General features: G+C 28.8%; 1 protein-coding gene and 1 long non-coding RNA gene across 8 annotated transcripts; one reads left to right on the top strand and one right to left on the bottom strand.

Moving 5' to 3' along the window:
• Window positions 1–825: 825 nt before the first annotated feature.
• LOC105667457 (aldehyde dehydrogenase, dimeric NADP-preferring) lies at window positions 826–10,977 on the bottom strand. 7 transcript variants are annotated; one of them, XM_067357081.1, is made up of 13 exons: window positions 10,788–10,950; window positions 9,504–9,603; window positions 7,018–7,058; window positions 6,652–6,795; window positions 6,464–6,559; window positions 6,150–6,371; window positions 5,262–5,425; window positions 4,940–5,170; window positions 4,125–4,325; window positions 3,214–3,329; window positions 2,526–2,661; window positions 2,186–2,336; window positions 826–1,183 (listed from the first exon to the last, which is right to left on the bottom strand). In XM_067357081.1, exons 1-13 carry the CDS (start codon window positions 10,788–10,790, stop codon window positions 1,154–1,156), a joined length of 1,635 nt encoding a protein of 544 aa, XP_067213182.1. In that variant the 5' UTR covers window positions 10,791–10,950; the 3' UTR covers window positions 826–1,153. The 7 variants fall into 7 exon arrangements, 6 of the variants coding, with proteins under 6 accessions (XP_067213182.1, XP_067213184.1, XP_067213185.1 ...); XM_067357082.1 differs by having other exon boundaries at window positions 1,085–1,310; window positions 2,134–2,336; window positions 10,788–10,958; XM_067357083.1 differs by lacking the exons at window positions 9,504–9,603; window positions 10,788–10,950 and adding an exon at window positions 7,850–8,116.
• LOC137000483 (uncharacterized) lies at window positions 8,647–10,419 on the top strand. Its single transcript, XR_010890711.1, has 2 exons — window positions 8,647–9,084; window positions 9,378–10,419. It is a non-coding gene; the product is annotated as an uncharacterized lncRNA (long non-coding RNA).
• Window positions 10,978–12,052: the final 1,075 nt, after the last annotated feature.

Here is a 12,052-nt window from a genome sequence, read left to right as displayed (position 1 = left end):
GTCGTAGAATTATACAATCAGGAGCATCGAAAGCTATCCATTCGGCGTCTTTATCACTTTCCAAAAGCATTTACTACATTCTTTATTTTTCCACTTTTTCTTGGATGTTAGATGGAAGGGGGATGCCAATCTCTATTCAACATTCAAGAAAAAATGGAAAAATAAAGAATGTAGTAGATACTTTTGGGAAATGGTGAGGGTACCCGAGTGGATAGCTTTCAATGCTCCTAACTGTACAATTAGAGAGTCCCGAATATAATACATTCCTCTCCTTACTTCTTAGTTATTACATCACTGATATACGAATTCTACACTAATCATTCATAAATGATATCTGATTGGTTCAACTAGATCAAGATGGTAAAGCGATCTTGCGTAACTTATCCTGACTTACCCTTATCGATTGAACAGACTGGTTATACTATGAGTACAACCAGAGATCGCAGCACTATTGACCGCCATTTTAAAACAGTTGTTCAACTGTTGTTAATAGCCGGCAACGGTTATACAAAGTGCATAATTTGCAAAACGTTCTTTTGATCTAGATTTTGCTATCTGGATATATTTGTACAGCTGATTCATTTGCGTAAAGATGTGTCAATGGACAGACACAGCAGAAAGTTGAATAGTTCAGATGACAGAAGATATATTCATGTAAAACTTTAAATATTACTTTTTTGATACTTTTTATTAATATGTTGTAATTTAATATTTTAAAAATATATTAGATATGTTAATCAAATTGTTTGGGCTTTTATCCATATTTTCAATCAACTTTTCAATTGTTATTAATATAACACAACTATCTTAATAATAAATCAACAATTCAGTATTATAGAGATTTATTTTTATCTGCACTGTAGCTTACCTCATTAAAAATGCTGTATGTTTATTTTCCCCATAATGCAACATTCTCTTCCCTGTAATCCTCAAAAAGAAAATCAAACATATTTATGTATGTGCAATTAAATTTATAAGATATAATGTATAACAATATAAAATGTGTACAATAAACCAAAAACACAAATAAACATACATTATATAAATATTTTTACATTTTGCGTAGAATTATAAAATTGTGTGGAAAAATGTAAATTAATAATGCATTCTATAAATGTATTTGTTTTTAAGACACTGTGTAGTATTGGCCGCATTATAACTGCTCCTCCAAGTAATTAAATTCCTGCAACAATATTTGCATTTGTTTTTTTTCCTTCTCTTATAAGGTAAATATCCCAGCATTCGGACGTCATATCCGTCAATATCCAATTACGTATTGACAAAAGTTATTTAATATTTATATATAAAATCTAGAAATATACAAATCTTTAGCTAATTAAGATTTTTGCACAGAAACAGAATTAAAAATCATCATGTAATATTTAATTACATAAAAATTAATATAATGTGTAAGCTAATGAGTATGAGAAAATTAAATTATGTGAAACAATTTCAATTAATTTTTAATAATTTTATCAGGAGTAAGTAATATTCTACAGCATTAAAAAATATTTCTGATCAGTCTTAAAAACAAATTTCTAAATTTCTCATTTAAAAAGTCTTCTTTTGCATGTATTTGACATTATGTTCGTATACCGGTACGAATGCATATTATTCGACAGACAATTAGATTTTTATCTTTGTTAATTTAAAAGTAAAATAAAAAAACTCAAAAAAGAGAGAAATAAAAGCATCATTTTAATAGGAAAAATTTAGATTTTTTCATAATATTGAATGTCCGGGTGCTTGGATATTTATCTTATGAAAATTGAGGATTGATGATTGATGATTGATGAAAATGTGCGAACTAATGTGTTAATATGCTAAACCGCTGTCGATTCATTCAAATTGAGTACACGTTGGAGAGTAGTACAAGTCTTCTGAATATTTTCTACACATTTGCCTACACACGTATACCTGAGACCAGGAAAGGGAGATAAAAATTCTAAAAGATGCAACCATTTAACAAATTTATAAAGATCAGTACACATCAGTTTCTTTTTACGTGAATAGTGAAAACTTTTTTACTCTCCTAACATCACTTTCGATCGGTAATTACGTTACTCTGGTTACGCGAATATATTTTATTTAATGATAATTTTACAATAAATTACTTTATTTAGTCCTACTTACATATAACATGATGTGAATTATGTACAATTTAAGCAGAAATCCGTTTTTGTACCTTTAATATAGCTTTGAATCCGATTGTGATGAGCACTCCAACACCAAATGCCAACAGATACGGCAAATATTTTTTACCAGGTATACGTCTTCTTGCAAGAAGTAATCTAAGTATCTTCATCTTCGTATCGGAATAGGGCGGAAAACGATTTCTGAAAAATATGTATTCTGTTAAAGTGTCAAAAAAAGAAAAAAGAAAAAAGAAAAAAGAAAAAAAAGAAAAAAAAAAATTAAAATATTTGCTACAATGCCATTGTAGCATATTGCAAAACATATATAATTGATGATATACAATTATTCTTTAGCAAGATATATAATTATACAAAAATATATTTATTTACTTGGCTAAAAATTCTGCGATCTTGTTGTAATTTCGGATCAAGCAACCTTTTTTGTGTGTGAACGTGTCATATGTATATTTTCCATGATAGGCTCCTATACCGGAATTTCCTACTCCTCCAAAGGGTAGAGTTTCAACTGAGAACATAATATGCTTATTTATAAAAATCGATGAATTTAATGGTTATGCATATATGTATGTATATGTATACAAGATAAATCCAAAGATTTGTTACAAAATTTGTAGGCATATTTTATACTTTAACAAGAAACATATTCTAATAAACATAGAATCTAAACTATCACTTTTTAAAATACAGTCCCCTTTTAGTTATAGAGAGAATTATACAACATAATCTAACATGAAGCAATTAATATTAATGCTATTAAATTAAAAATAATTTTTCAATTTTTTTTATTTTTTTTAAAATCCTTACGCATTTAGATATACGCATTTTTTAAATCTCAAAGCTGAATTTAGCTTCAGTACACTAAGAAATGGAAAATTATTTTTGTCTTCTAAAAGATAAGAAGAATGTCTATTTTAACATGTTAGCGTTATTATCGTGGACAGCTACGATGAGAGTACTTGCTTTTTGTTTCACAGTTTTCTCTTTCCTCCAAAATTCTCAAATGATAACTAAACCAAATCCCCGACACCCCGTTGTTATGCCTGTAACACGGACTCACCGCCAAAGTGCATTATCGTGTCATTGATGCACACGGATCCGCAGCGGATCTGGTCCACAAATAAATCTTGCACTCTCTTGCTCTTGGAAAATACGTACAGTACTAGTGGACATTCACTAGATATAAAAAAAGAATTATTTCGTGCTGTTTTCTAGCGCGACAATAAAATCGTTCGTATAGACACAATGCAGATTTTTTATATTAATTGTGAAGATTATTAGCTATCATAAAATGTATGTTGCCAGATAATTTTGTAGCAAGTTTATTAAGATGGAATAATAAATGATATTTTCTTTATATATGAGACAAAATATATTATCTAATTTTCATCCCATTGCATTAATCATATTATTATATTGATACGAAAGAAGCAGAAAATCTTTTTTATTCTTGAAAAGATGGAATTACAGAAAAATAATTTAAAATAAGAAAAATATTTAAAATACTAATATTAAAAAAATTTTAATTGGAAAAATATTTATTTTGAAATAAGTAAACTTAAATATAAAAACCGCTATTTAGCTTTTTGAACTTACTTTAAATGATGTAAATATAATTCGCAATAGAATTTGAGATTAAATTCCATTTATAATTTTATGTGTACTTTGTAATGAAGAAAATATTTGAAAAAAAAATACATACATGTATATATCACTGATACATATGTACTTTATGCTTGCATTCCGATTCTTCAATGTTTTCTATTGTATAAAATTACAAGTAAATTTCTAATTTCTTAACTTGACTTATTACTATGTAACGTAATAAATTTATCACAAAATTTTTTGGCAATGTGCATTTTATCGTGGCTAATAATCGTCAGAACTTATATGAAAAGATAAATTGCGTCTTTTACGTTTTATTTGTGATCGTATCGCTTGATTATCGAGCATTATATTTAAATAACTTACCCGTCATTAATGAATTTAATGGCTTCGTACGCATTGTTAATATTTATTATGGGCAGTATCGGTCCAAATATCTCCTCTTGCATGATGGGATCCGTTGGTTTCACATCGATGAGTATTGTGGGCGAAATATACTTTTCTGTAGGATTTACATCGCCACCAACAGCAATCTTCCCATTGCCACTTAAATAACTGACAAGTCGTCTAACAATAGAAAATAAGTGTTTTATTATTAAACTACTTACTTCAATCATTTAAAATCATTTAAAGACAATTGAGAATAAACTGGCTATAGTGTATTAGCTAAAGTTGTTGAAATTCAAAAACTTTACTATGTGTTTCTTATTTCATACTAAAACATCAAATAAGTTAATATTGTAAATTAACAAGAGCTTTAACGTTTTCGAGAAGCTTTAACGAGAAAATATTTATAATAAATATTTTTTTCTAATTAATAATAAAGAGAAAAAAAACTTTTGAATGCTCCCTGAAATTAAGTATAAAAAATAAAATAATAAACGATTATGGAACAAATCACAGATGCCAGAATAAGTTTTTTTCGTAATGCAATCATCACATTTTGCTATAATTTTAGGTAAATAACTTTCAAAATCTGTCAATCCGAGAATCCAAATCTCAAATGTCAATTAAGTGTTGCAATGCACGATTTGTCATAAAAATCAATGAGAAGATAAAAATTTAATAAATTTTTAAACCAATTAATAAATTGTGTCTAGATTTGTAAAAGTACAAGTTATCTTAAAACTTAAAAACAATTAGAAGGCAAATTATAAGGCATGTTTGAGCACAAAACTTACTGATATTGTTTTTCCGCAATCACGCGTGTTAAATCGATACTTTCCTGTGGATTTTCACCATACCATTCCTTTATAGTCATTTTAGCTTCCTGAACAAATTTTTCCTGTACCTCAGGTGTACACAAAACGTAATCGGGCGCGATGCAAGTTTGACCAACGTTGATACATTTACCCCACAAGACGCGTTTCACCGCCATCGGCATATCTACTGTGTTGTCTATGTATACAGGACTGCAAACAGTTGCAAGAGAATTTTTCTCTTTTGAAGAAAATGCAACAAAAAATGCGTTTCTAATAGTTTTGTTCCGATATTGTTTACTACCTTTTACCACCCAACTCTAATGTAACAGGCGTGAGATACTTATTAGCAGCGTTTTGTATGATTCTTCCAACTACGGAGGATCCGGTGTAAAAAATGTAATCAAAACGTTGTTTGAGTAATTCTGTCGTTTCTGGAATACCACCCAGTACTGTATGGAAACATTCCTATCCACAAACATGATTAATTCAACTATTATTCTCCTTAATGAGTAAAATCCAATTATGTAGAGCTCTCATTATAAGTGGCCTTTTCCTTTCCTTCTTACTTCTTATTTCATGAAAAATAAACTGCTTAAACTGCACTCTATTGTAACTTCATTACGCGATACAATGGTGATAATGGTAATTGACAAAAGTTACTTGTGTCGCAAAAAATAAGAGAAACATCTTATCAATAATGTGAATATGTAGCTATAATTTTACATATAAGTGTATCGTAGTACTTTGTCAGAGAAATGTAAGAAAGTATGATAGAACAGAGAAAAAATTAAGTTGTTTTCCATTCTTCAACATAAACAGCTTTTGTGAACCATCACTATGTTTGTAACAGAATTCAATTTGGACTTCCTTCAACATAGCTTATCTCTTTCAGTTTAACCTTTTTAATGTTAATGATGCATCTGTATGCATCATTTGACGACTAATTGCCAGTGTTAATGACTTATAAATATCATCATTTTAAAAATAATACCTTTAAAATTTTTGCAAAACATAATAGCATTTTTAGGAGATTTTTAGGTCGCTAAAGTTGAATCTTTGCTTAAAATTTTCTAATTCAATGTAACAAATCAAATGTAGCATTATTCCATTCTTAACAGTTAAAGCATTAGAAATAAGAAAGGTAGCCATTTATAATGTAGCATTTTGTACAGGAAGAATATACAAGTACCGTGTCCACATATTTCGGAAGAGTTTCCTTCAGATATTTCGCCGTAGCTAATGATACCTCAGATGGTTTCAAAACCACGCAATTTCCAGCAGCAATGGCGCCTATTACAGGTACCAAGGCCAATTGAAGAGGATAATTCCATGGACCAATGATTAGTACAACTCCATAAGGATCATTCCGAATTTCCACCGAATCAAAAAGGTACGCCAATCCCTTAGACGGCTGTAAGATAATATATATTACATAAAAGTTACTTCCCAAGATTATGGAGATTATTTTTAAGTACTGAGATGATAATCACAAATGACAATTACTTTCTCTGTTACCGACCACTCCTTAAGATGCGCAATCGTGTATTCAATCTCTTGGACCGTGTAATCAATTTCCAATATAAACGTTTCAAATTTATGCTGAAAAAATTTCAGTCAAAACCTTTTGTTAAAAATAACATTAGACGTAATATGTTATATGATTGTTTTTCTTTTGTAAGATATGACCGTACTCTGCGCAAGTCTGATGCTAGTACTGCAAAAATATCTGAGGTGGTTTCCTTCAGCATTTTTACAATTTGTTTTAATTGTCGGATTCTCCATTCTATTGGCCTTGTTTTTCCACTGTTAAACGCATCCCTCATTCCTTGAACTAACTGTAATCATTCTTATGTAAATAAAATATTCTGACTCTGATGTTTAATTTTTCTTTAAAAAATTAAAAAAAAAAAAAAAAAAAAAAAAGGAAAAAAAAAAAGGAAAAACATGTCATGATAAAAGATCTCTGATTTTGTTAAATTGGCTTGTGTAATACATATATTAAAAATAACATCAATATAAAAATTGATTTCCATAAATGTGTTGAACAAATTACTTACATCTGCATAATTTATAGCAGTTTTCTCCTCATTTGTTTGAGCTGAAACAGATAAACATTAACATTTTTAGTTTTAAAATGTTCCATACTTGTATTGCTTATTGACACAGAATACGCAAAGTGGTTAAAAATATTCATTCTTAATTTAAATGCAAAAAGAATGTATGTAAATTAATCAATTTGCATATTAAACTGTTAACCTCTTGAGTCAGCATTATAAATATAAGAAGTAAATAGATTAAATATATAAATCATATTATAGGTTAAATTATACAATAGGTTAAGTATATAAATTATATTATAAAATAATGATTATAAAATATCATAATTGTAATTATAAATTATAAAATAACAATATGAATCACACAGAACTAATATTATTTTGCTATTAATAAACATTATTGTTGCTACTTGTACATTACGGCATTATTTTTAAGTGATTTCAAATATATTATGAGATTATATTTGAGAATATATTATTACTGTCTTTTCCTACAATTGTCACAAGAGCGTGTAGTGACGAGAATTGTCGCGTTAAGATTATGCGATTAATATAAAAATATAGATGCACATTTGACATGAGAAAACAAGGTGAGAAATATATCTTACCCATACTTCTTCTTCTTTTGATTAATGTTTATAAAGCAACTGTTAGATTGAGATGGAACACGTTCTGAATCTTTGTTAATTATATAGAATTATAGGGTTACATACAAATTTTCAAAGTGTTGAGTACGAGAACAAAGTGTATATTCTTTTTTTCGTTATCAGATAGGAAGGGCAAACAAACGACAAACAAAAGAAGTGACATACGTTACAAACGTCAGACATACACGAATTGACTCGCGAACCTCTTTGAGAGATCAGATGCGATCTTCTTCTTCTTCTATTTTTATTGGCACTTGGAGGGGCAGACCCTACCATTCGGCCATATTTGTTTCGAGGAGGGGAGAATACTAAATGCGTGTTCGTTTCACAAGAGCGGGAGAGTGCTAATAATTATGTGTAAAATGTAAGGTTAGTGTATATGTGTGTGTATGACCGCAGTGTGTGAGCTCAGCTCCATGGGTTTGCTAAGCCCAAATGGCTGCGCGGTTCAACCATCAGATGCGATGAGTATGAGCAGAGAGAAGCCTGAGAGACGCCACGGCCAGGTTTTACGTGATCCGCGAAAGCGATACGCCATCTGTGGACCTAAAATCTGCACATTGGAACTACGTAGCCATGTGCACAATTTTTGGTTTCGTTCCGTGCTATGTCCACGAAGGATCGATAATACAGAGTAATGTGCACATTGATGTATAATATACATGTATAATAGTAGTTTCTGAAAATCTCTTAGAGTTTCTGAAAATCTTTGTTTTCCTGTTCAAGTTTGAAAGTAATAAATAATTGACATTAAAATAAATTTTTTTTTCATCCTTTTTACAAGTAGATATACATACATACATACATAAAGGGAGGGGAAAAAAAAAAAAAAAAAAAAAGAGGGAGGGAGAGAGAGAGAGAGAGAGAGAGAGAGAGAGAAAAGAGAAAAGAGAAAAAAAAGAAAAAAATAAAGAAAAAAAAGAAAAAAGAAAAAAAAAAGAGAGAGAGGACTATTTTATAGCTATTTTATTTATTTCTTTACGCATAAAATTTTATATAACTTTTATTAACTTTTTTTTTTTGCTAATCTTTAAATGCAATTTTGAAATGTAAAAATCTGAGAATCTATCTACAATATAGGATAATAGGTAAATCGATGATAATAATTGTTTCTAAATATAAAAAACATACCATGAATACAATGGGAATTTTGCGTTGACTGCACATGTATTTTTACATAGCCTTCTCTGAACGTGTTCACCGAATCATTCGACATTCTTTTTTTACAAGAAGATATTTCACCAAAAATAAAATAGATTCTTATAAATAACTGTTTTATTGTGATATAATTATCTGCAGGCGTTCCCGATTTGCCATCAACACTTTCGGTTTAAAACTTGCTCTTTCGAGCCTATATGATTTGAAACTGGATATTGGAGTGTAAACCAACATGCTTTAAAATGAATCGATGATGTGAAAGGTGAGGACGGTGGTGGGGATACTTCGGAATTTAAAACAGTGCCTTTCAAATATTCGCGTTATTCGTAATATAAAACTTGAAGAGTGTGTATGCAATTCTATGCATATATTTATATATTTAGCGCATTTAAGAGAGTTTTTAGATTATTAAGTTCTTTTTTTCGAATTTAACAGTTTTTAAACTTTTCAATATTTCAGTTTTCTTTAGTAAAAATTAAGATTTATAAAAATTATTATTTATACTATTTTAACCATTATGCAAATTGGTTTGATTTTAAAACGTGATTTCAATAGATTTTCGGAAGAATTTATGAAGTCCGCTGTACTTTACTCGACGATAATTGCTGGCATAATTATATAAAAGACATTTCGTTATATCTAGAGATGCCAAATACATTAAATATAGAAAAAACTACTTACACGATTTGGAAATATCCAAAACAGCCGTTTGCATGTCGATGCAGCAGATGTCAGATTTGTCTGTCGCATTTTCTGTTGGAATATTCAATATCACTTCTGCCTAAAGACAAAACATTGTTATTATTATTATTATTATATGTAAGTTATGCTAGAGATTAATTTTATTTACTAAATTTACTTTGCACGATTATAAGTACAGATCTGTCTACGATGTAGTCTACGATTTAATAATTCCTAAGCTACAATTTTTTAAGAGAGCCTCTTTTATGTAATACAATAATTTGCAATAACGTGCCTAAGTTTAAGCTTATTTAGTTTGTGCGTAAATTTGCCATGTAATAAATAAGCAATTATAAATCTTTTAAATAGTAATTTTGATTATCTTGTACTAATATCTCTACGCTAATACGCTTGAAATCTGTTAAATTATTTCGTGATTATTAGAATTTATATACATACGATAGCATCGCATAAGATTGTGCTATCTTTCTTATGTAATGTTGATATATCTGTTTTATAAAATTATCGGCTCATTTTTGTGATTATACATATTTCGGCAATGTAGGTATGTCAGCACGGTTATTTGCGTGTACTGTCGCTTAACGATATAGAAAGTTGAAAATCAGGATCCGCGGGTCTTTCTTTATTGCACGCTACTTTATTTCCTCATAAAGAGTACAAGTTACGCATATATGACTTTAATATTTTCATATCATACTCGATTTTTTCGATGATTGATCGTATACAGATAATTTATTATTTAACCTTTAAAAATCAGGCACATTTTTTAATAATTCTTATACTTTTTAAGTTAAAATTTGTATAGATATCAAAATGATATTCTGCGATATTTTGTCTGCCGTTAATTGTAATGTCATGTGATATAGTATTATTACATTTTTCAAATTTTTGATGACTTAATTATTTATATTATTTATTTCATATCATCATATCTATTTCAATAAATAAACACACACACACATACATATATATATATATAAAATAAAATTTAATTTAATTTAGTATGTTATAAAATATATAGTTGGTAAAATACACAAATCCTTTAAAAAATAGTACCTAAACTGTCTTTTATTTTCATCATAACGAATGATTATCCAGGTTATTGCTTACTATAACGGTCATAAGTTTGGTAATATTTTGTTCGTCGGCTTGGATTAAAACAAACGACACAAATTAATACGACAAATCTATTCGTGTAATATTAAAGTTACGATTATTAATAGAATCACAATTTTACAGAATTACAATCGTATAAACACTTACCATGTTTGTAGATTCTGATTGATGTCTTCTCGATTCAATTATCTTCACGAACACTGATTGTTGAGATAGATGCAGCTTTTCTCGTGTTGCATACAGATATGATATAAAGTTATGCAATGCTCTCTTTGTGAATGATGCAAATGGTAGTCTAGTGTTTAAGAAAATAACAGCGTAATGATCCAAAGATCAATGTCATAAATTTATGTTTTAAAACTTTTTAGAATATATTGTTACGTAAAAATCGAAATAAATTATGGATTTGCTGCCATCATATTTAACAAATGTGAAAATATATATTCTTTCACTTGTTATATATATATATATATTTAAGTTTTGTTTTAGAAATTGAGAGATTAACGAGAAAGTATTTTTTAACGGTAAACTTACGAGTAAAATATACCAGCGCACGTTTACAAATGCTTCGTAGAGTTTCAACTTGTGGCGTATTGTATGCTTTATGAATAATTAATGCTGACCTCGGATGATCTTGTGCATGTGAGTCGCATTTTCAGAGCAAATATTTCTATTAATACGAATAAATTGAGTAGTTTTACGAAAGATGAGAAGTTAACTCAAGGATGAAAAATTATTGAATAATCGATTATATGCGTATGTATATTTTCCAAAGAGATCTTTACAAGAAATAAGACACATTTAAAACTTTCATTAGTCATAGTTTTGCAAATCATCTTCTGTCAACAACGTTAGACGTCGTTAAAAGCGCAACAAACATAAAACACTAGAGAATTATTTAATATACCTAATGTTCGTTCATCGAATCATTTATCGACAATCAAAAATGAATATATGAAATGACATTTGAAACATATAAAATTGCATGAATTTTGGGCAAATGGACACACATATCAGAAAAACACAATGGTAACAATGACATGTGTGTGATTCGTGTATAATTCTAGATCTAACAATATAATATAAATTCTATTATTGTGATGTCACGATTAACGACGGATATTTTCGAATGTCTTTTTGTTTTTAAGATGTTTCTAGAGTGCAATGATAATTTTCTTGTAAGTCTAATTACATTTTATATTACTTTTAAAAGTCATAATTTTATTATTGGAAGAAAATGAAAAACACATGAATAAACACATTATTTGTACGAAAAGTATATTATCTGGCCATGGACATCTCGTCGCGTCCAAATGTTGTGTAGAGTTTAAATCATTTCAAAATAATTTTGGTTAGTTTTTCACTTTCATGTGAGAGACTGTTTCAGTTCTTATTTAACACTGCCTGTTTAA

Source organism: Linepithema humile, chromosome 6 (genome assembly GCF_040581485.1).
Source record: "Linepithema humile isolate Giens D197 chromosome 6, Lhum_UNIL_v1.0, whole genome shotgun sequence".
Classification (NCBI taxonomy): domain Eukaryota; kingdom Metazoa; phylum Arthropoda; class Insecta; order Hymenoptera; family Formicidae; genus Linepithema; species Linepithema humile.
Note: the sequence above shows the minus strand (reverse complement) of the source record. Positions and strands in the feature narration are given on the sequence as shown.

Coding starts and splice junctions, on each gene's coding strand:
- LOC105667457 (XM_067357081.1), bottom strand. Junction 3,330..4,124: donor ATTAAATTCATTAATGACGG/GTAAGTTATTTA, acceptor TTTTATATCTAG/TGAATGTCCACTAGTACTGT. Junction 1,184..2,185: donor GATTCAAAGCTATATTAAAG/GTACAAAAACGG, acceptor ATATTGTTGCAG/GAATTTAATTACTTGGAGGA.